Here is a 25,138-nt window from a genome sequence, read left to right as displayed (position 1 = left end):
CTGACACCAGTAATTTATTTTAGGCGATTTCCAAGATTGCTTTACAAAAAAATATTTTTCATGGATTACTAAACTTTATTTATATCAGTTTACAGAGAATGAGCCAGGTACTATATATCAGAGACATTGGTGGTTTCAGTGATCGTGCAAAATAACTGGTCATATTTTTTGTCATTTTCTAGCCTGAATATTTGATTTTTAGGAGAATATTTTTTAAATTAGATTCAGTGATTAAAAAAATGGCCTGTAAAACCCATAAAAAATATATCTGTTAAAAAATTATACAGTATGTAGCTATTGTACAAACTGATCTTTAGTAAATCCCTCCCGCAATCATTGCATGTACACATAACGCCACTAGGTGTCACTCTGCTCTGCTGGATACAGTATATAAACCATAAAGGGAAATACCTGTATATGGCCCTCATTCCGAGTTGTTCGCTCGGTAAAAATCTTCGCATCGCAGCGATTTTCCGCTTAATGCGCATGCGCAATGTTCGCACTGCGACTGCGCCAAGTAAATTTGCTATGCAGTTAGGAATTTTACTCACGGCTTTTTCATCGTTCTGGCGATCGTAATGTGATTGACAGGAAATGGGTGTTACTGGGCGGAAACAGGCCGTTTTATGGGCGTGTGTGAAAAAACGCTACCGTTTCCGGAAAAAACGCAGGAGTGGCCGGAGAAACGGAGGAGTGTCTGGGCGAACGCTGGGTGTGATTGTGACGTCAAACCAGGAACGACAAGCACTGAACTGATCGCAGATGCCGAGTAAGTCTGAAGCTACTCAGAAACTGCTACGAGGTGTGTAATCGCAATATTGCGAATATATCGTTCGCAATTTTAAGATGCTAAGATTCACTCCCAGTAGGCGGCGGCTTAGCGTGAGCAAATCTGCTAAAATCCGCTTGCGAGCGAACAACTCGGAATGAGGGCCTATATTTCTATTTACTTAGCACCACACATACAGAAAGCACCTTACAGAAAAAGACAAAATATGCACAGTTACAAATTGTAAGTGATCAATTTTATACACCTGTTGGTAAATTGTAACTAATGAATCCATACAGACCACATGATCATTATAGTATATCATACCTCCCAACATGTCCCTCTCCGGGAGGGACACAATGCTCTGCTTCTGGACTTTTCTCTTAATTTAAGATTGCCGGCACCTGTGTTGAACAGGTTAATGGATAAGAAAGGTGTTTCAGCACAGGTGATGGTAATCATAATTTAAGAGAAAAGTCCAGGAACAGAGCATTGTGTCCCTCCTGGAGAGGGTCATGTTGGGAGGTATGGTATATGTATAGCTAAGCTATAGGTAGGTACAGATGTAGACTGACATTTATAAACTATAATCATTTACTGCCACATTTATTCTATATATCCATAGAGCGGTAAAGGTAAACTCTGACAATTATTATTTAATGACAGCTACAACATTTCAAAATGTAATTTCTAAATTAATTTGTGCATATGTAATTCTGGTATCCGGACTCTGGGTCGACAGAACTTAGATCGACACACCTTAGGTCGACGCCTATTGGTCAACAGTGACTAGGTTGACACCAGAAATAGGTCAACACGACCATTAGGTCGACATGAACAAGGTTGACATGGAAAAAGGTCGACAAGAGTTTTTCACATTTTTTTAAAAACGTTTTCATACTTTACGATCCACGTGAACTACAATTGGAGTACACGGTGCACTAATTGGGGTTCCCGGTCAGTTTACGAAGAAAACAACATTAAAAAAACATTAAAAACTCTTTTTCCATGTCCACCTTGTTCACGTTGACCTAATGGCCGCATCGACCTATTTCCTGTCTCGACCTACTCAATGTCAACCCTGAGTTCCATACCCTGTAATTATGGGGGATATATATGTACTGTTGACAGTAATGCCGTCGATAGTGAAAATGTCACCAGCATTATGTCAGTGGGATAATGTCGACATGGTAATGTTATTTAAAGCCTTTTAATTGTGTCGCTAATATACTTTAAACATAATCATAAAGCATCATGTTTAAAGTTCTAATGCTGAAATGGTTCAAATGCTTCAAATAAAACTATAAATGTGTCGGCATTATCCCGTCGCCACTCTCAAGAGCATTAATGTCGACTAACTACTTCCCAGTTGTAGAAAAGGGCAAGGAGTTAAACTGTTTGTGGGAGAATTCATTAAATAATTGGGCTTCTGCTGTCTAAGGCAATGTTTCTGTCATACGTCTATTACTGAGGCTTGTCACATCAATGTAGAATGTTTGACAGGTGCAGATTCCAAAATAGACTGTTCGGAAACCTTACATTAGGCAAATTCCCTCAGGTGTCTGAGTATGTTGCTGGTTCCTTATTCTGAAATCAACGGGCAGGCAAGTCAACAGTTCTGCTGTGATGTTGTCACCAATGAACCATAGTATGAGAGCCTGTGATTAAAATGTCAAGTGTGCTATGTACAGAGCTATAATCCAAATCTTCTGCTGGGTCAGTTAGCATGACCCACACTTAATGGTACTGTGCTTTGTACAATGGACGTGCCAAACATACTGGAATATAGTAACTTCAGTGTTGTAAACTCTTTCAGTGCTAAGGACGAGTGGGCCTTAGCCTCCCTAAGCAGAGGCAGAACTCTGGGAGGCAACGGAGTCATCTGCCGCCGGGCTCCTGCTCTGAAGGGGGGCTCTTCTACCCCCATTCTGTGACACCACTGAAGTAAGTTAATTGATGGCTGCTGCTATCTTTTCACTATATGAAGCTACTTCTCTGACAATTACACATAACTTCATATAGTTACAATTCTCATGCTTCCTCTACTGGAGCAAATAGGTCAATCAGTAAAGTGTCTGACACACACACACACACACACACACACACACACACACACACACACACACACACATATTTATCTAAATATAAGGGGGGTGGGGGGGTGGCAACTGGTATGAACTTGCCTCCGGGCAACTGTGACGAACTTACGCCACTGTCCCTAAGTGTTAAGGATAAGTACCTCCAAGTGCTAAGGACAAGTCGTACAAAGCCACGCCAGGCCATTGGGATAGATGACACTGGATTTGCACCCGCAAACCGTAGCCTTCAATGTCTGAGACAAATCAGTTTTGGAAATAACCAACTGTACTTAATTGGCACTTGATGCAGTTGGCTAAAACAAAGTATTGTGGTGAAATTACAGCGTAAGACATTTGCTGGTGAGATTTCACCAAAACGGACCAAATTATATCATGATTTAGGGAAAGCTAAGCCATCAATTTATGTGGCATAAAGATTGCTGGCACAGAAACCAGTTCTAAGTATCAATAAAACAAAAAAATTAGCAGAAAATGCTTAGTGATATAATAAAATGCATAAAATCCAAATAACAATAAAACAAAAGAATAAATAGACAAACCACAAATATATAAATTTTAAATCCGGTCATGTACCATGCGAGGAAAAAGGGCTGTAATTGAATAGCCCCGGGCGTTAAAGCCCAAGAGCTACCAACCTTTTTTTCCGAAGCGCTAAATTAGTGCTACTAATTGAATTCGTCCCTAAACATGTTATCAATATAAACTTCTAACGTTCGATGGATTAATAATATAAAACATTGCATTCCAGTTCAGTATTGGAAACAGTGGAAGTGATAAACCAGTGATAAGTGCCAGGTGATAAACGCACCAGCCAATCAGCTCCTAACTGTTAATTTACATATTGGAGCTGGTTGGCTGGTCCATTTATCACCTTGCACTTATCACTGGTTTATCACTTCCTTATGCCTTCTCCAGGTTAATACATCTGCCCGACTATTAGGACTTGTACTCATGGCTGGGTTGAACTATGACCATGGTAGATTGCTCTGCCCTGCTTTCATCATCGGGCGAACTGAGCCTCAAAATAGCGACCTACTGACCACTAAGAGGAAGACAGTGTCAGTACTTTTGCAAAAAGTTCTTGTTACTCGTATTGATAAGAGACCCCTGATTGAATTTAAAGATTTTATTTTTTATTTAAGAGCTTGGAAATGTTTAAAACATCAAAACAGTTTTACATGGCCCGGTATGTTCATTGCTGCGGATGTCAACTGATACATGGACTCCATGCTTACGGCTGTTGAAGCCGTGTCTGTATACATACGTATGACAGAAGAACGCTCCAGTATTGTCTATACAAAGGTGCATTCAGTTTCTTACGTTCCATTAAAGCCTAAATCTAAGGATATTATTTATCTGTCTACAACTAATGAAAATGCTTTAATTTAATAAAAGTGCTTTTATTTTGTAGATTAGGAAAGTCCCATCAGGTCAACTGCAGGTATAATGTCTACAAGAGCCTAAAATACAATGAATACAATGAAACCGGGGATATTCAATTGTTTGAAAAGTCAGTTGGGTGTCTATTAGATAGGAAAAAAACAGACAACCAACTGACTTTTCAAACAATTGAATACCCAATGAATCCTAATGTGAAGACAATTGTCAGCTGCCTGGGCAACTATGGAAGTGACATCTCTACACAGCTGGAAATGTATTCTCTGGAAAGGACATCAACACTGTCCTAATAAAAGTACATAAACCACATAAACACACATATGGCCCAATGACAATACACCACACATTACATGATGATGATGATGATGATGATTACAAAACCAAGACTGGAAGACAGAAAAAGATGGTGTACACTGTTCAGCTAGTTGTACTGATCTCTGGTTCTGGTCCTGCATGATGGCTAGGTGCATGCCTCCCAGTACCGCTGGCACTGTCACCTGTCGTGTCCGCCTGTGGGGAATACTGGCTATGCATCAGAGTGTACAGAAGTGTTGTGCTTGCGGAGGGCTCTGCACTTACTTTGGGGCTGCCGATTTTGGTTTTCCCAATCTTGCCTTTGGTGCTCCAGGACTGCTCATGGTCAAACTCCAAGTCCTCTAGCCGCTGCGTAAGCGCCAGTTTCTGCTGGATCGCCATCCGCAACAGAGAGTTCAAGGTCTTCTTCTCATCCTCTGCGGCTGCCAGCTGCCTCTGCATATCGTCCAGCTGGGTCACGTACTCGTCACACCTGCTCAGGCAAAAAACGGAAAGTAAGAAAAAATGGTGACACTTTATTGGTATCGCTACGTTGGAGAAGACCCAACTTGATACAAACAGAATGTAAACAGACCATCTGGAGCGCCACCATTATTCTTGTAGTCTTTCCAGATAATGGGGTAAATGTCATAGGGTGCCAGAATCCGGAAGTGCGGGGCTTCGTGCGAGGGGTGTGGTATGAAAGGTAGATAGTAACTAGGTCCACAGTGTCTAGGTCGACCACTATTGGTCGACAGTAACTAGGTCGACAGGGTCTTTAGGTCGACAGGGTCTAGGTTGACAGGTCAAAAGGTTGATGTGGTTTTTTTATGTTTTTTTGGTGTCGTTTTCTTCGTAGAGTGACCGGGAACCCCAATTAGTGCACCGTGTCCCCTCACATGGCTCGCTTCACTCGCCATGCTTTGGGCAAGGTGATTTGCTCCGCTACCGCTGCGCTCGGCACAGGTTACCGTTCCCAATTGTAATCCACGTGGATCGTAAAGTATGAAAAGGTTAAAAAAATAAATAAAAAAATAAGATTTTACTTACCGATAAATCTATTTCTCGTAGTCCGTAGTGGATGCTGGGACTCCGTCAGGACCATGGGGAATAGCGGCTCCGCAGGAGACAGGGCACAAAATTTAAAAGTTTGACCACTAGGTGGTGTGTACTGGCTCCTCCCCCTATGACCCTCCTCCAAGCCTCAGTTAGGATACTGTGCCCAGACGAGCGTACACAATAAGGAAGGATTTTGAATCCCGGGTAAGACTCATACCAGCCACACCAATCACACCGTACAACTTGTGATCTGAACCCAGTTAACAGTATGACAAACGTAGGAGCCTCTGAACAGACGGCTCACAACAATAACAACCCGATTTTTTTGTAACAATAACTATGTACAAGTATTGCAGACAATCCGCACTTGGGATGGGCGCCCAGCATCCACTACGGACTACGAGAAATAGATTTATTGGTAAGTAAAATCTTATTTTCTCTGACGTCCTAGTGGATGCTGGGACTCCGTCAGGACCATGGGGATTATACCAAAGCTCCCAAACGGGCGGGAGAGTGCGGATGACTCTGCAGCACCGAATGAGAGAACTCCAGGTCCTCCTTAGCCAGGGTATCAAATTTGTAGAATTTTACAAACGTGTTCTCCCCTGACCACGTAGCTGCAATCGTCTGCTTAGAAGCAGGAGCACCCAGCTTGTTGGGTGCATACAGTATAAACAGCGAGTCAGATTTTCTGACTCCAGCCGTCCTTGAAATATATATTTTCAATGCTCTGACAACGTCCAGCAACTTGGAATCCTCCAAATCGCTAGTAGCCGCAGGCACCACAATAGGCTGGTTCAGGTGAAACGCTGAAACCACCTTAGGCAGAAAGTGAGGACGCGTCCGCAGTTCTGCCCTGTCCGAATGGAAAATCAGATATGGGCTTTTATACGATAAAGCCGCCAATTCTGACACTCTCCTGGCTGAAGCCAGGGCCAGTAGCATGGTTACTTTCCATGTAAGATATTTCAAATCCACCGATTTGAGTGGCTCAAACCAATGGGATTTGAGAAAATCCAAAACTACATTAAGATCCCACGGTGCCACTGGGGGCACAACCGGGGGCTGTATATGTAGTACTCCTTTTACAAAAGTCTGGACTTCAGGAACTGAAGCCAATTCTTTCTGGAAGAAAATCGACAGGGCCGAAATTTGAACCTTAATGGACCCTAATTTGAGGCCCATAGACAATCCTGTTTGCAGGAAATGTAGGAATCGACCCAGTTGAAATTCCTCCGTCGGGGCCTTCCTGGCCTCACACCACGCAACATATTTTCTCCAAATGCGGTGATAATGTTGTGCAGTCACCTCCTTCCTGGCTTTTACCAGGGTAGGGATGACCTCTTCCGGAATGCCTTTTTTCCCTTAGGATTCGGCGTTCAACCGCCATGCCGTCAAACGCAGCCGCGGTAAGTCTTGGAATAGACACGGTCCCTGCTGAAGCAGGTCCCGTCTTAGAGGTAGAGGCCACGGATCTTCCGTGAGCATCTCCTGAAGTTCCGGGTACCAAGTTCTTCTTGGCCAATCCGGAGCCACGAGTATCGTTCTTACTCCCCTTTGCCGTATAATTCTCAGTACTTTTGGTATGAGAGGCAGAGGAGGAAACACATACACTGACTGGTACACCCATGGTGTTACCAGAGCGTCTACAGCTATTGCCTGAGGGTCTCTTGACCTGGCGCAATACCTGTCCAGTTTTTTGTTGAGGCGGGACGCCATCATGTCCATCATTGGTCTTTCCCAATGGACCACAATCATGTGGAAGACTTCTGGATGAAGTCCCCACTCTCCCGGGTGCAGATCGTGTCTGCTGAGGAAGTCTGCTTCCCAGTTGTCCACTCCCGGGATGAACACAGCTGACAGTGCTAACACATGATTTTCTGCCCAGCGGAGAATCCTTGCAGCTTCTGCCATTGCCCTCCTGCTTCTTGTGCCGCCCTGTCTGTTTACGTGGGCGACTGCCGTGATGTTGTCCGACTGAATCAACACCGGCTGACCCTGAAGCAGAGGTTTTGCCAGGCTTAGAGCATTGTAGATTGCTCTTAGTTCCAGTATATTTATGTGAAGAGACGTCTCCAGGCTTGACCACACGCCCTGGAAGTTTCTTCCCTGTGTGACCGCTCCCCAGCCTCTCAGGCTGGCATCCGTGGTCACTAGGACCCAGTTCTGTATGCCGAATCTGCGGCCCTCTAACAGATGAGCACTCTGCAACCACCATAGCAGAGACACTCTTGTCCTTGTGGACAATTTTATCCGCTGATGCATCTGCAGATGCGATCCGGACCATTTGTCCAGCAGATCCCACTGAAAAGTTCGTGCATGGAATCTGCCGAATGGAATCGCTTCGTAAGAAGCTACCATTTTCCCCAGGACTCTTGTGCATTGATGCACAGATACTTTTCCTGGTTTTAGGAGGTTCCTGACTAGATCGGATAACTCCCTGGCTTTCTCCTCCGGAAGAAATACCTTTTTCTGAACAGTGTCCAGAATCATCCCTAGGAACAACAGACGTGTCGTCGGGATCAGTTGGGATTTTGGAAAATTCAGAATCCACTCGTGTTGTTGGAGCACTACTTGGGTTAGTGCTACTCCGACCTCCAGCTGTTCTCTGGATCTTGCCCTTATCAGGAGATCGTCCAAGTAAGGGATAATTAAGACGCCTTCTCTTCGAAGAAGGATCATCATTTCGGCCATTACCTTGGTAAAGACCCGGGGTGCCGTGGACAATCCAAACGGCAGCGTCTGAAACTGATAATGACAGTTTTGGACCACGAACCTGAGGTACCCTTGAGGCGACCCCCCACCGCCCCTGAGTCTGCTTGTAAGGTCCCAGCGTCATGCTGACGCCTTTGTAGAAGCCGGGGAGGGCTTCTGCTCCTGGGAAGGAGCTGCTTGTTGCAGTCTCTTACCCTTTCCTTTGCCTCGGGGCAAATAGGAATGTTCTTTTGCTCGTTTGTTCTTATAGGAACGAAAGGACTGCGGCTGAAAAGCCTGCGGCTTTTTCTGCTGGGAGGTGACCTGGGGTAAAAAGGTGGATTTTCCGGCCGTTGCCGTGGCCACCAGATCCGACCCCAAATAATTCCTCCCCCTTAAACGGCAATACTTCCATATGTCGTTTGGAATCCGCATCACCTGACCACTGGCGCGTCCATAAACTTCTTCTGGCAGATATGGACATCGCACTTACTCTTGATGCCAGAGTGCAAATATCTCTCTGTGCATCTCGCATATAAAGAAATGCATCCTTTAACTGCTCTATAGTCAGTAAAATACTGTCCCTATCCAGGGTATCAATATTTTCAGACAGTGACTCCGACCAAGCCACGCCAGCACTGCACATCCAGGCTGAGGCGATTGCTGGTCTCAGTATAACACCCGTATGTGTGTATATACTTTTTAATGTATTCTCCAGCCTCCTATCAGCTGGATCCTTGAGGGCGGCCGTATCAGGAGACGGTAACGCCACTTGCTTTGATAAGCGTGTGAGCGCCTTATCCACCCTAGGAGGTGTTTCCCAGCGCGCCCTAACCTCTGGCGGGAAAGGGTATAATGCCAATAACTTCTTTGAAATTAGCAGTTTTCTATCTGGGGTAACCCACGCTTCATCACACACTTCATTCAGTTCCTCTGATTCAGGAAAAACTATCGGTAGTTTTTTCACACCCCACATAATACCCCTTTTTGTGGTACTTGCAGTATCAGAGATATGCAAAGCCTCCTTCATTGCCGTGATCATATAACGTGTGGCCCTACTGGAAAATACGTTTGTTTCTTCACCGTCGACACTGGATTCAGTGTCAGTGTCTGGGTCTGTGTCGACCGACTGAGGTAAAGGGCGTTTTACAGCCCCTGACGGTGTCTGAGACGCCTGGACAGGTACTAACTGGTTTGCCGGCTGTCTCATGTCGTCAACCGACTTTTGTAGCGTGCTGACACTATCCCGTAATTCCATAAACAAAGCCATCCATTCTGGTGTCGACTCCCTAGGGGGTGACATCACCATTACAGGCAATTGCTCCGCCTCCACGCCAACATCGTCCTCATACATGTCGACACACACGTACCGACACACAGCAGACACACAGGGAATGCTCTGATAGAAGACAGGACCCCACTAGCCCTTTGGGGAGACAGAGGGAGAGTTTGCCAGCACACACCCAAGCGCTATAAATATATATAGGGACAACCTTAATAAGTGTGTTCCCTTTATAGCAGCTCAAATATTATAAATATCGCCAATAAGTGCCCCCCCCTCTCTGTTTTTACCCTGTTTCTGTAGTGCAGTGCAGGGGAGAGTCCTGGGAGCCTTCCTCGCAGCGGAGCTGGGCAGGAAAATGGCGCTGTGTGCTGAGGAGAATAGGCCCCGCCCCCTTTTCGGCGGGCTTCTTCTCCCGGTTTTTTTGGAACCTGGCAGGGGTTAAATACATCCATATAGCCCCAGGGGCTATATGTGATATATTTTAGCCAGAATAGGTATATTACATTGCTGCCCAGGGCGCCCCCCCCCAGCGCCCTGCACCCTCAGTGACCGCTGGTGTGAAGTGTGCGGAGAGCAATGGCGCACAGCTGCAGTGCTGTGCGCTACCTCATGAAGACTGAGACGTCTTCTGCCGCCGGTTTCTGGACCTCTTCTCTATTCGGCATCTGCAAGGGGGTCGGCGGCGCGGCTCCGGTGACCCATCCAGGCTGTACCTGTGATCGTCCCTCTGGAGCTAGTGTCCAGTAGCCTAAGAAGCAAATCCATCCTGCACGCAGGTGAGTTCACTTCTTCTCCCCTAAGTCCCTCGTTGCAGTGAGCCTGTTGCCAGCAGGACTCACTGAAAATAAAAAACCTAACAAACTTTTTCTAAGCAGCTCTTTAGGAGAGCCACCTAGATTGCACCCTGCTCGGACGGGCACAAAAACCTAACTGAGGCTTGGAGGAGGGTCATAGGGGGAGGAGCCAGTACACACCACCTAGTGGTCAAACTTTTACATTTTGTGCCCTGTCTCCTGCGGAGCCGCTATTCCCCATGGTCCTGACGGAGTCCCAGCATCCACTAGGACGTCAGAGAAAAATTGTGAAAAACTCATGTCAACATTTTGACCTGTCAACCTAGAACATGTCGACCTAGAGACCCTGTCGACCTAGAAACCCTGTCGGCCTAGTTACTGTCAACCAATAGTGGTCGACCTAGATAGTGTCGACCTACTGTAGTTACTGTCGACCTAGAGACCGGATCCCCGTGCGAGAATGCCCATATTTTTAAAGCGGCAATCCTTTACAAGGCAAAATCAACCTTCGTACAAGAACTGCTGCATTCTCGTACGAAGCTCCGCACTTGTGGATTCTGGCAACCTATGACATTTACCACAAGATCTTCTCCGATACTTCTGTACAAGAAAAGTCTGTAAATGCACATTTAGGACACATGGACAGACATGTATTGTACATATTTTTAATCTCACCAACATCTAAGTGTCCAGCCATACCTTAATTCCATGTCCTTATTTAACTATGAACTGATATCAACCGTTTGTTAATGTTCATGTACATAGTTTATGTGTTTAAATGCATGCAAGCACACATTTATTATACTTTTATAATAAATTGTGATTATATATAAGACAGTACCAAGTTTTTTACCGCCCACCAAGTCCAAAGAGACAGACAGAGACCTAGGTGTGCATTTCGGTTGTACCCAAATACAGCTGAATATAAAGCAGTGTGGAAGGGAAGACATAAAACAACAACATAAAAACACTTACATTTTCTTTTATCAGCTTTTACAAAATCCCTGACAGTGAACAGTATGAATTCAGCTGCTGCAGCAAGACAGTTATTTATCTCACAGCAACCCGGGAGCACGGTCAATATGTTCCGGCAATTTATACAGGATGAAAAGCTCTCTTATGTGCATTGATTTTTTACTGGGATGTAATGAGCAAGTAAAAGAGCAGGAAGAGCTGCAGACGGGGGAGTAGTTAGCCAGTGCGTAAGGCAGAAGAGAGCAGGAAGAGCGGCAGACAGGGAAGTAGCAAGCCAGCACGTAAGGCAGAAGAGAACAGGAAGAGCTGCAAACCAGGAAGTAGTTACCCAGAACATAAAGAAGAAGAGAACAGAAAGAGCTGCAGACAGAGGAGTAGTTAGCCAGCATGTAAGGCAGAAGAGAACAGGAAGCGCTGCAGACAGAGGAGTAGTTAGCCAGCATGCAAGGCAGAAGAGAACAGGAAGAGCTGTAGAAGGGGAAGTAGTTAGCCAGCATGCAAGGCAGAAGAGAGCAGGCAGCGCTTCTGATGTGGAAGTAGTTAGCCAGCACGTAAGGCAAATGAGAACAGGAAGCGCTGCAGACAGGGGAGTAGTTAGCCAGCATGTAAGGCAGAAAAGAACAGGAAGAGCTGCAGACAAGGAAGCAGTTAGCCAGCTCGTAAGGCAAAAAAGAACAGGAAGAGCTGCAGACGAGGAAGTAGTTAGCCAGCGCGTAAGGCAGAAAAGAACAGGAAGAGCTGCAGACGAGGAAGTAGTGAGCCAACATGTAAGGCAGATGAGAACAGGAAGAACTGCAGATGGGAAAGTAGTGAGCAAGCATGCAAGGCAGAAGAGAACAGGAAGAACTGCAGACGGGGGAGTAGTTAGCCAGCGCGTAAGGCAGAAGAGTGCAGGAAAAGCTGCAGACGGGGAAGTAGCAAGCCAGTACGTAAGGCAGAAGAGAGCAGGAAGAGCTGCAGACAGGGAAGTAGCAAGCCAGCACGTAAGCAGAAGAGAACAGGAAGAGCTGCAAACCAGGAAGTAGTTACCCACAACATAAAGAAGAAGAGAACAGAAAGAGCTGCAGACAGAGGAGTAGTTAGCCAGCATGTAAGGCAGAAGAGAACAGGAAGAGCTGCAGACAGAGGAGTAGTTAGCCAGCATGCAAGGCAGAAGAGGACAGGAAGAGCTGCAGAAGGGGAAGTAGTTAACCAGCATGCAAGGCAGAAGAGAGCAGGAAGCGCTGCTGATGTGGAATTAGTTAGCCAGCACGTAAGGCAAATGAGAACAGGAAGCGCTGCAGACAGGGGAGTACTAAGCCAGCATGTAAGGCAGATGAGAACAGGAAGAACTGTAGACGGGAAAGTAGTGAGCAAGCACGTAAGGCAAATGAGAACAGGAAGAGCGGCAGGCGGGGAAGTAGTTAGCCAGCGTGTAAGGCAGAAGAGAACAGGAAGAGCTGCAGACGGGGAAGTAGTTAGCCAGCGCGTAAGGCAGAAGAGAACAGGAAGCGTTGCAGACGGGGGAGTAGTTAGCCAGCATGCAAGGCAGAAGAGAACAGGAAGCGCTGCAGACGGGGGAGTAGTTAGCCAGCATGCAAGGCAGAAGAGAACAGGAAGAGCTGCAGACGGGGGAGTAGTTAGCCAGCGCGTAAGGCAGAAGAGTGCAGGAAAAGCTGCAGACGGGGAAGTAGCAAGCCAGTACGTAAGGCAGAAGAGAGCAGGAAGAGCTGCAGACAGGGAAGTAGCAAGCCAGCACGTAAGCAGAAGAGAACAGGAAGAGCTGCAAACCAGGAAGTAGTTACCCACAACATAAAGAAGAAGAGAACAGAAAGAGCTGCAGACAGAGGAGTAGTTAGCCAGCATGTAAGGCAGAAGAGAACAGGAAGAGCTGCAGACAGAGGAGTAGTTAGCCAGCATGCAAGGCAGAAGAGGACAGGAAGAGCTGCAGAAGGGGAAGTAGTTAACCAGCATGCAAGGCAGAAGAGAGCAGGAAGCGCTGCTGATGTGGAATTAGTTAGCCAGCACGTAAGGCAAATGAGAACAGGAAGCGCTGCAGACAGGGGAGTAGTTAGCCAGCATGTAAGGCAGATGAGAACAGGAAGAACTGTAGACGGGAAAGTAGTGAGCAAGCACGTAAGGCAAATGAGAACAGGAAGAGCGGCAGGCGGGGAAGTAGTTAGCCAGCGCGTAAGGCAGAAGAGAACAGGAAGCGCTGCAGACAGGGGAGTAGTTAGCCAGCATGCAAGGCAGAAGAGAACAGGTAGCGCTGCAGACGGGGGAGTAGTTAGCCAGCATGCAAGGCAGAAGAGAACAGGAAGAGCTGCAGACGGGGGAGTAGTTAGCCAGCGCGTAAGGCAGAAGAGACCAGGAAGCGCTGCAGACGGGGGAGTAGTTAGCCAGCATGCAAGGCAGAAGAGAACAGGAAGCGCTGCAGACGGGGGAGTAGTTAGCCAGCATGCAAGGCAGAAGAGAACAGGAAGAGCTGCAGACGGGGGAGTAGTTAGCCAGCATGCAAGGCAGAAGAGGACAGGAAGAGCTGCAGACGGGGGAGTAGTTAGCCAGCATGCAAGGCAGAAGAGAACAGGAAGCGCTGCAGACGGGGGAGTAGTTAGCCAGCATGCAAGGCAGAAGAGAACAGGAAGAGCTGCAGACGGGGGAGTAGTTAGCCAGCGCGTAAGGCAGAAGAGACCAGGAAGCGCTGCAGACGGGGGAGTAGTTAGCCAGCATGCAAGGCAGAAGAGAACAGGAAGAGCTGCAGACGGGGGAGTAGTTAGCCAGCGCGTAAGGCAGAAGAGACCAGGAAGCGCTGCAGACCGGGGAGTAGTTAGCCAGCATGCAAGGCAGAAGAGAACAGGAAGCGCTGCAGACGGGGGAGTAGTTAGCCAGCATGCAAGGCAGAAGAGAACAGGAAGAGCTGCAGACGGGGGAGTAGTTAGCCAGCATGCAAGGCAGAAGAGGACAGGAAGAGCTGCAGACGGGGGAGTAGTTAGCCAGCATGCAAGGCAGAAGAGGACAGGAAGAGCTGCAGACGGGGGAGTAGTTAGCCAGCATGCAAGGCAGAAGAGAACAGGAAGCGCTGCAGACGGGGGAGTAGTTAGCCAGCATGCAAGGCAGAAGAGAACAGGAAGAGCTGCAGACGGGGGAGTAGTTAGCCAGCGCGTAAGGCAGAAGAGACCAGGAAGCGCTGCAGACGGGGGAGTAGTTAGCCAGCATGCAAGGCAGAAGAGAACAGGAAGAGCTGCAGACGGGGGAGTAGTTAGCCAGCGCGTAAGGCAGAAGAGACCAGGAAGCGCTGCAGACGGGGGAGTAGTGAGCCAGCATGCAAGGCAGAAGAGAACAGGAAGCGCTGCAGACGGGGGAGTAGTTAGCCAGCATGCAAGGCAGAAGAGAACAGGAAGAGCTGCAGACGGGGGAGTAGTTAGCCAGCGCGTAAGGCAGAAGAGACCAGGAAGCGCTGCAGACGGGGGAGTAGTTAGCCAGCATGCAAGGCAGAAGAGAACAGGAAGAGCTGCAGACGGGGGAGTAGTTAGCCAGCGCGTAAGGCAGAAGAGACCAGGAAGCGCTGCAGACGGGGGAGTAGTTAGCCAGCATGCAAGGCAGAAGAGAACAGGAAGCGCTGCAGACGGGGGAGTAGTTTAGCCAGCGCGTAAGGCAGAAGAGACCAGGAAGCGCTGCAGACGGGGGAGTAGTTAGCCAGCATGCAAGGCAGAAGAGAACAGGAAGAGCTGCAGACGGGGGAGTAGTTAGCCAGCGCGTAAGGCAGAAGAGAACAGGAAGCGCTGCAGACGGGGGAGTAGTTAGCCAGCATGCAAAGCAGAAGAGAACAGGAAGCGCTGCAGACGGGGGAGTAGTTTAGCCAGCGCGTAAGGCAGAAGTGACCAGGAAGCGCTGCAGACGGGGGAGTAGTTTAGCCAGCGCGTAAGGCAGAAGAGACCAGGAAGCGCTGCAGATGGGGGAGTAGTTAGCCAGCATGCAAGGCAGAAGAGAACAGGAAGAGCTGCAGACGGGGGAGTAGTTAGCCAGCGCGTAAGGCAGAAGAGAACAGGAAGCGCTGCAGACGGGGGAGTAGTTAGCCAGCATGCAAAGCAGAAGAGAACAGGAAGCGCTGCAGACGGGGGAGTAGTTTAGCCAGCGCGTAAGGCAGAAGAGACCAGGAAGCGCTGCAGACGGGGGAGTAGTTAGCCAGCATGCAAGGCAAATGAGAACAGGAAGAGCTGCAGACGGGGGAGTAGTTAGCCAGCGCGTAAGGCAGAAGAGAACAGGAAGCGCTGCAGACGGGGGAGTAGTTAGCCAGCATGCAAAGCAGAAGAGAACAGGAAGCGCTGCAGACGGGGGAGTAGTTAGCCAGCATGTAAGGCATGATATGTGGCCCTGCACTGATTAGTAATGAAGAGCAGGGAAACTTCTCTTGATTTAGTGGGACTGTGCTGCTCTCCTGTAAGTTAGGATATAAGCACAGTTGGGAGGTTTACACACAAATTATACCTGTGTACACGGCCAGTGGTGGATCCAGGAGATGGGGTGCGGGTATAAGGGCAAACGCACACACCCCAGTCTGCCCTTAAATCTTTTGAGGAGAGCATTGGGAGTTGGGGATCATCTAGCATATCAACAGCCTCATGATCACGCCATACTTAGCTACTCTTTGGCTGCTCCCTCCGGGGAGCAGCCAGGTCACCCAGGAGGGGTATGAGGGCGTGGTGATGCGATTGTGTAATCATAGCCCCGCCCCTGCTTTACAATGCCCACATTACCGGCATTGTAAAGTGAGCAGGGGTAGGGCTACGATGCCACAATTTAGCACAAATCGCATCATCGCCGCGCCTATTTCTTCTGTGTGATGGGATGCCGCAGGGAGCGGTGAGTGGGGGGGGAGGGGGGGGCGGCGGGATGCAGAATGCGGGAGACTGCCTCCATCCCCGGGTCTCGGGAGTGTCACCCGATTTTCGGGAGCCTCCCGGCCTTTCCGGGAGAGTAGGCAAGTATGGATCACGCACAAGGGCAAAACTACCATTGGTGAAGGGGTTGCAGCTGTTAGAGGATCTAATATTGTGTGGGATTTAAATCTGGATACTGTTATCATTCAGGGTGCTGGGGGAAACAAAATGCCTTTTTTTTCTTGCTTAGAAATACCCCTCCCTTTCAAGCACCTGAATGACATCACTAAGCTAATTGAGCATCTGCCACTATATATGTCTGTTGTGAGAGGCAGAGAGGTTCCTGCATTAGGAGGAGGTGCAGGCCCTGACATGCCATATGGAGCATTATGGGGTTGCTCCAAGGTAGGTAGGCCATTATCATGTGGCTCCTTGCTGGTTAATCATAGACCCAGATTGGGGTTATGGAGGTGTGGGGTGTGGTGCCTCTGGACTGGCGGAGCTGGATGGCTTTAGTGTGGCATACCTTTACATTCTATTAACACTTATCACTTACTAATTTCTTTAACACTATTTCTCCATTTTAATTACATCATCATTTTTGTATCACCTTTATTGCTTCGGCTTCCTAACACTAATTTATTAACACTATAGTTTTTTTACTGGTATGCTGCCCTGGGCTTTCTGGCTTATGCTGGTGCTTTGGGGTGCCACACCCTGCACCTAGATATAGCGCTAGGGACCCCAAATATACAGAGGTGCCTTGATGCGGCTTCAGGGCTTATTCATACATTTGCGCAAATAAATGTAACCGAGATCTCTGAATTCTAATATTGTGTGGGATTTAAATCTGGTTACTGTTATCATTCAGGGTGCTGGGGGAAACAAAATGCCTTTTTTTTCTTGCATAGAAATACCCCTCCCTTTCAAGCACCTGAATTATATCACTAAGCTAATTGAGCATCTACCACTATATATGGCTGTTAGAGGACCCACAGCTTATGGGGACCGATATTCCCTGGTAGAGTTCCATGTGTTAATTAGATTTTTCAACATTGGGTTATACGTAAAGGACCTTACAAACAGTTGCTATGCAGCCAACAAATATCTAGTTATGCCCCTGATCCCAGACACATTTTTGGGAGGCACAAATATCAAATGTAGGGCGCTATGGGTTAATTGTCCTTATGTTCTCATAGCATTCACTCCTTAATATTGTCCTCCATATACCTAAAGAGCTGCATAAAGAATTGCACCATGTACTGTAGTAATCACCAATGGAATGGGAGTCTATTCAATCAGGAGCTAAGTCAGCGCTGTTACCTGGTGGCAAACATGGCTCTCAGTGACGAGAAGGTGGCAGCATCCTCTTTCAGCGCCTTCAGCTCATTCCGCAGTTTCGTCATTGTTTCGGTCACCATGGTCTTCTCATTTTCATACTTATTTTTTAGGTTTGCGAGCGCGACTTCTGCAGTCTGAAAAACACATTACAAACAGGTCGGATGTTTGAGGGGAACGTAACATGACAATCGTTCTGCATCAGTGTTTGGGATCATCACGTTATACTGTTGAAGGATCCTGCTCTTTCCATTACCTAACTCCCATCATCATCAAAGTTTAACAAGTAACGCAGTGCCGGTCAGTCAGTATACAAATACACAAGTACAAATTAAGCAGAATAACATGGAATAAAACTAAGTATAAGATTGGACCAGCGGCGGATTTAGTCCTCAAGCATGACACCAATTTGGGGCCCCCCTTCCTCAAGCAAGCGTCAGTGTGCCCCCCCCCCCCCCCCCCGCACACACACACACCAATTGTCCACATTCATTATGCCACACCCCAGTCAGTGTATTCTCCCCAATCTGGCCCACGCCAGTTATAGCAGGTGGATGAAAGTTGTACTAGTATACTTATTATTATTATTACTACCAGTTATTTGTATAGCACACACATATTCCGCAGCGCCTTACAGAGAACATTTGGCCATTAACATCAGTCCCTGCCGCAATGGATTGTGGGCAGTAGCGCACGCAGGGGGGGTTTCTGAGTACCCAGAAACCCCCCCTGATGGACCAAACTCTTTTTTTTTTTTTCAGAGACGGAAACAACCTTGTCTCCATCTCTGTAGCAGCCGCGGGCACCAGGCTGAGGAGATCAGAGAGCTGCCGGTCTCTCACTGCCGGGTCAGCTCTCAGCGCTTCCGCGTCAGGTGGCTTTCATATACCTGATACGGAGCCAGGGCCGGCGCTACCATTAGGCAGCTTTAGGCAGCTACCTATGGGCGGGTGATCTGAAGGGGCGGTCCGCTGAGAATGCCCTGGGAAATTTATGCTGCAGAGTGAAGGCAGGGCCGGCTTGATTGTTACGCCGGGTACGCGCTGAATACAGCGCTACAGTGAGGAGGGCGGAGCTGTAGTGGCGGGTCACGGCATTGCGCTGAGGAGCAGCAGTGGCAGGGGTGAGAATTTGTCTTCGTGTCAAGCTGTGCTGCCCGCTGACCTGCAATAGTGACAGAGGCGGCATTTTGAATGCAGCACTAGCTGTGAGCCAATCGCAGCTAGTGCTGCATTCAAAATGCTGCCTCTGTCACTCTATTACAGGTCCGCGGACAGCACATCTTGATAGTGCAGCAGCCAGCAGGTTACCTCAGTAGCCTTCATGTGTCCGGCGTAGACTCTGTTCCGGACGCTGAGGTATTCGAAACCCCTGAGTTGCCTCTAGGAGGGGACAGATCCTTTTCCACCTTCCAGAAAGAGAAGGTGCTGCAGTGGCAGGCAGGAGTGGGGAGCGGAGAAAGGAGCAAAGAGCAGGACAACCTGCTCCCTGCCACCAGAGCACCTCACAAGCCCCCTTTCTGAGTAAGTATGCTCATCCATAGGCAGAAATAATGTTTTTAGTACAATCAGGCTGCTGCTGGCTCCCCCGCACTCTGTAAAGTAAGTGCTGCTCTTGGTTGTCCAGACATTGCCAGTGGCGCACGCAGGGGGGGGGGGGGGGGGTCTGAATATCCAGATCCCCCCCTGATCAGCCAAATTAATTTTTTGCAGAGACAGAGACAGCTGTGTCTCTGTCTCAATACAAACCGCGATCGCGACCGCGGTGCTGCAGGGACCTCTCATCGGCAGAGCTTGGTCTGTACAGAGGAGCGTGGGAACTGCTGCTACCTCAAGGTGGGTACACACTTGCCGGAATATCGGCCGTTCTCTTGAACAGCCGATATATTGCGGGTCCGTCGGCCAGTGTGTACGGCCGGTACGTCTGTGAACTCCGTCGTTCACAGACGTATCGCGTCGGCCCCGCAGCACAGCCGACGGCCAATATATCTACTGATATATTGGCGCCTCGCTGTGTGTGTATGGGCGGTGTGTACACACCCGCCCAGTCTATGACGTCAGTCCCCGATGGATCAGACAGTGTGTATGCACAGCACACTGCCAGATCCGTCCATAGATATATCTGCCGATCAATTGATCGGCAGATATATCTACCAGTGTTGTACCCACCGTCACCTACTCCTCAAATTCTGCAGGTGCCGCACCACCAGCTCCTGTATCTTCACATATATATGCAGGCACCCAGCGCACACAGCATTACTATTAGGAGAGCCAGACCACTCCTGTCTCTCTCTCTCTCTACACACACACACACACACACACACACGCACGCACGCACGCACGCACGCACACACACACGCGCACACACACACACACACAACATAGAGGAAGGTCTGTCTCTCCTTGTATCAAAACAGCACTGGGTGCCAGGGTCATGAATACCAATGTAATTTATAAGGGTTCTCTACCACAGGTTGAGTTTAGGTGAGAGATGTGTGTGTGTCCCAAAAACTTAATCGGTTTATTTATTATTTTTAATGTGATAAGGTTTTGTTGTCCTGCATTGTCTATTCCTTCAGCTAAATTTGCCCAAAACGATATAATTACCATCACTCTTATGGGCCCTACACACATACCGATCCGCCGACGAGCTGCCCGACGGCGGATACGGGCTACCCGGCGGCGGGGGGGGGGGGGGGGGAGGCAGTGACGGGGGGAGTGAAGTTTCTACACTACCCCCGTCACCCGGCTCCATAGCAGTGCAGGTGAATATGGACGAGGTCGTCGATATTAGCCTACATGCATAAGCGACGGGGCACCAACGATTAACGAGCGCGGGCCGTGCATCGTTCATCGCTAGTGCCTACACACAGAACGATATGAATGAGTTCTCGTTCATTTATGAACGAGGACGTTCATATCGTTCTGCTTTATCTGCCAGTGTGAAGGGCCAATTACTGTAACAACAGAACTTTATCAAATTAAAAATAATAAAGAAACAAATGAAGTTTCTGGGACACATACTGTACAATACATCTCTCTCCTAAAATTAACCTGCGATAGAGAACCCTTATGAATGGTATTAGAATATTTTTAATAATTTTCTTACCGTATAAAAAATACTTATGTACCTTTTAGACTGTGGTTACTGGTATTCATGACCACTAACTCTTATAACCACTCTCCTCATATTTTCACCCAGTTAGTATTGGAACCCCATGCCAACTATACCTCCACGAGTTATACATGAATTACCTGTTTGTTCCATGTAATGTTAGCACCTCTCACCATCATCCTGTGCTTCTCTCCATCCCCCACTGCCTCTCCCTATCACCTTCTCCCTGTCATCCACTGCCTTTCCCCGTCACCCTTTCCTGTCACCAACGGCCACTCTCCCACTATCTCTCCACGTCACCTCTCTCTCTTGTCACCCATTCCCTGGCAGCAACCACTGCATCCCTCTGTTACCCATTCTCTGGCGTCATCTGCTGCCTCTCACTGTCACCCTCTTCTGTCACCCACTGCTCCTCAGTCTCCCACTATCTCCCCGCCACTAAATGTCTCATCATCTGCCTCATCACAAGCTTTCCGTTGCCCTCTCTCCTGTCACTCTCTGCCTCTTCAAGGCATCACTCTTACCCAGTCATGTGGATATGACATTCCCTTTGAGGCCATTCACCTTGGGGCGAGACCACACCCACTTTTCCAGGGGTGTGTACACCTTTGGCGCACGCAAATAACACCCTTCCCCTGTCATGGTGTCCCCCCAGTCATTTTTCTCTGGATCTGCCACTGTGCACCCAGTTCAAAACTAATGGGAAATGCACTTATTTATATGCAAAATACTATGACCAGCTCCAAAATACCATCCTATAAATAAACAAAATTCTTTGTCCCATGCAGACACACTTTATCAAATACTGTTTCAAAAAGTATCCAACAAAGACAAAGTTTATACAGTGTGTGTAATATTTGTTCTTTCTCCTCTTCAATAAAGTACCATCCCAAATGCAATAGTTAATGACACAAAAGTTTAAAGTTGCCAGTACTCTTAAAAACTTCCAATTTTATTCACGCGTAAAAGGTCAGAAGGAATGCATATTTTATACGGAACACCTCTGTTCCCTTTACAGGCAAGTGATTACGGTTCCGGTATGAATGGTCGACCATGTTATGGTCGACAGTCATTAGGTCGACCACTATTGGTCGACATTGACATGGTCGACATGGACGCATGGTCGACACATGAGAATTGTCGACACATGAAAGGTCGACACGAGTTTTTTAACTTTTTTTGGTGTCGTTTTTTTCGTAAAGTGACTGGGAACCCCAATTAGTGCACCGCGTCCCCTCGCATGGCTCGCTTTGCTCGCCATGCTTCGGGCATGGTGCCTTCGCTCCGCTGCCGCTTCGCTCGGCACAGATTACCGTTCCAATCGTAGTCCACATGGATCGTAAAGTATGGAAAAGTTCCCCAAAAGAAAAAAAAGTAAAAAAACTCATGTCGACCTTTTCATGTGTCGACCATTTTCATGTGTCGACCACATGGGGGTCATTCCGAGTTGTTAGCTTGCAAGCTGCTTTTAGCAGCTTTGCACACGCTAAGCCGCTGCCTACTGGGAGTGAATCTTAGCATATCAAAATTGTGAACGAAAGATTAGCAGAATTGCGAATAGACACTTCTTAGCAGTTTCTGAGTACCTTCAAACTTACTCGGCATCTGCGATCAGTTCAGTGCTTGTCGTTCCTGGTTTGACGTCACAAACACACCCAGCGTTCGGCCAGACACTCCCCCGTTTCTCCAGCCACTCCCGCGTTTTTCCCGGAAACGGTAGCGTTTTTTCACACACTCCCATAAAACGGCCTGTTTATGCCCAGAAACACCCACTTCCTGTCAATCACATTACGATCACCAGAACGAAGAAAAAACCTTGTAATGCCGTGAGTAAAATTCCTAACTGCATAGCAAATTTACTTGGCGCAGTCGCACTGCGGACATTGCGCATGCGCATTAGCGACTAATCGCTCCGTTGCGAGAAAAAAATACCGAGCGAACAACTCGGAATGACCCCCCATGTATCCATGTCGACCATGTCAATGTCGATCAACAGTGGTCGACCTAATGACTGTCGACCATAACATGGTCGACCATGTGAACGGATACCAGTGATTACAGCCAGCAGTTTTTAAAGGGGAGCTCATCTGACCACTGGAAGCCAACCTAATGTGAGTATTCTTAGCTCTGCAGGAAGATGTTTTATTTATATGACTGTTTTGTGAGCTGGACATGGTTTTATTCAATTTCTGAAAAAAAATAAGATTTTACTTACCGATAAATCTATTTCTCGTAGTCCGTAGTGGATGCTGGGGACTCCGTCAGGACCATGGGGATTAGCGGCTCCGCAGGAGACAGGGCACAAAAATAAAGCTTTAGGATCAGGTGGTGTGCACTGGCTCCTCCCCCTATGACCCTCCTCCAAGCCTCAGTTAGGATACTGTGCCCGGACGAGCGTACACAATAAGGAAGGATTTTGAATCCCGGGTAAGACTCATACCAGCCACACCAGTACAACTTGTGATCTGAACTCAGTTAACAGTATGACAAACGTAGGAGCCTCTGAACAGACGGCTCACAACAATAACAACCCGATTTTTTTTTGTAACAATAACTATGTACAAGTATTGCAGACAATCCGCACTTGGGATGGGCGCCCAGCATCCACTACGGACTACGAGAAATAGATTTATCGGTAAGTAAAATCTTATTTTCTCTGACGTCCTAGTGGATGCTGGGGACTCCGTCAGGACCATGGGGATTATACCAAAGCTCCCAAACGGGCGGGAGAGTGCGGATGACTCTGCAGCACCGAATGAGAGAACTCCAGGTCCTCTTTAGCCAGGGTATCAAATTTGTAGAATTTTACAAACGTGTTCTCCCCCGACCACGTAGCTGCTCGGCAGAGTTGTAATGCCGAGACCCCTCGGGCAGCCGCCCAGGATGAGCATACCTTCCATGTGGAATGGGCCTTGACAGATTTAGGCTGTGGCAGGCCTGCCACAGAATGTGCAAGTTGAATTGTGCTACAAATCCAACGAGCAATCGTCTGCTTAGAAGCAGGAGCACCCAGCTTGTTGGGTGCATACAGTATAAACAGCGAGTCAGATTTTCTGACTCCAGCCGTCCTTGAAATATATATTTTCAATGCCCTGACAACGTCCAGCAACTTGGAATCCTCCAAATCGCTAGTAGCCGCAGGCACCACAATAGGCTGGTTCAGGTGAAACGCTGACACCACCTTAGGCAGAAACTGAGGACGCTTCCGCAGTTCTGCCCTGTCCGAATGGAAAATCAGATATGGGCTTTTATACGATAAAGCCGCCAATTCTGACACTCTCCTGGCTGAAGCCAGGGCCAGTAGCATGGTTACTTTCCATGTAAGATATTTCAAATCCACCGATTTGAGTGGCTCAAACCAATGGGATTTGAGAAAATCCAAAACTACATTAAGGTCCCACGGAGCCACTGGGGGCACAACCGGGGCTGTATATGTAGTACTCCTTTTACAAAAGTCTGGACTTCAGGAACTGAAGCCAATTCTTTCTGGAAGAAAATCGACAGGGCCGAAATTTGAACCTTAATGGACCCCAATTTGAGGCCCATAGACAATCCTGTTTGCAGGAAATGTAGGAATCGACCCAATTGAAATTCCTCCGTGGGGGCCTTCCTGGCCTCACACCACGCAACATATTTTCTCCAAATGCGGTGATAATGTTGTGCAGTCACCTCCTTCCTGGCTTTTACCAGTGTAGGAATGACCTCTTCCGGAATGCCTTTTTCCCTTAGAATTCGGCGTTCAACCGCCATGCCGTCAAACGCAGCAGCGGTAAGTCTTGGAATAGACACGGTCCCTGCTGAAGCAGGTCCCGTCTTAGAGGTAGAGGCCACGGATCTTCCGTGAGCATCTCCTGAAGTTCCGGGTACCAAGTTCTTCTTGGCCAATCCGGAGCCACGAGTATCGTTCTTACTCCCCTTTGCCGTATAATTCTCAGTACTTTTGGTATGAGAGGCAGAGGAGGAAACACATACACTGACTGGTACACCCACGGTGTTACCAGAGCGTCCACAGCTATTGCCTGAGGGTCTCTTGACCTGGCGCAATACCTGTCCAGTTTTTTGTTGAGGCGAGACGCCATCATATCCACCTTTGGTTTTTCCCAACGGTTCACAATCATGTGGAAGACTTCTGGATGAAGTCCCCACTGTCACAACTGAGGGCCTGAGCTGACGGGAGGCAGCCTCAGTTGTAGGGGCTGAGATGTACCGGAACCTGGGAGGTTGTATCAGACCCCTGGACATGTAAGTAACATGAATAATAACTGCCCGAAGGCGTGACCACGACAACTTGGATAAAAGTCAATGATGTTTATTATGACAACTCCGCAACACAGCAGCAGTAAAAGAAAACGTAAAAGTCAGCAAAGAATAAATACAGTTCCTGGGTACTACAGGATGGCAGGAGCCACAGGGCACTGGTAGTGTGAGATAGTTCTTATGATCTTCTAGATGGAAAGTCC

The 25,138-nt window shown here is 47.9% G+C and overlaps 1 protein-coding gene across 7 annotated transcripts in view; it reads right to left on the bottom strand.

Moving 5' to 3' along the window:
- Positions 1-25,138, bottom strand: part of BICD1 (BICD cargo adaptor 1) — a 529,680-nt gene that overhangs the window by 45,659 nt on the left and 458,883 nt on the right. For all 7 annotated transcript variants that reach the window (XR_010179730.1, XR_010179729.1, XM_063928866.1 and 4 more), the window contains exons 6-7: positions 17,550-17,701; positions 4,846-5,053 (exon numbers count right to left, since the gene is read on the bottom strand). Coding sequence is in view for 5 of the 7 variants with exons in the window: in XM_063928866.1 (XP_063784936.1) it covers positions 4,846-5,053; positions 17,550-17,701 (360 nt within the window). In the remaining 2 variants the exon portion in view is untranslated. The remainder of the gene's footprint in view (positions 1-4,845; positions 5,054-17,549; positions 17,702-25,138) is intronic.

Source organism: Pseudophryne corroboree, chromosome 6, assembly GCF_028390025.1.
Source record: "Pseudophryne corroboree isolate aPseCor3 chromosome 6, aPseCor3.hap2, whole genome shotgun sequence".
Classification (NCBI taxonomy): Eukaryota; Metazoa; Chordata; class Amphibia; order Anura; family Myobatrachidae; genus Pseudophryne; species Pseudophryne corroboree.
This window is presented reverse-complemented; position numbering and strand designations above follow the sequence as displayed.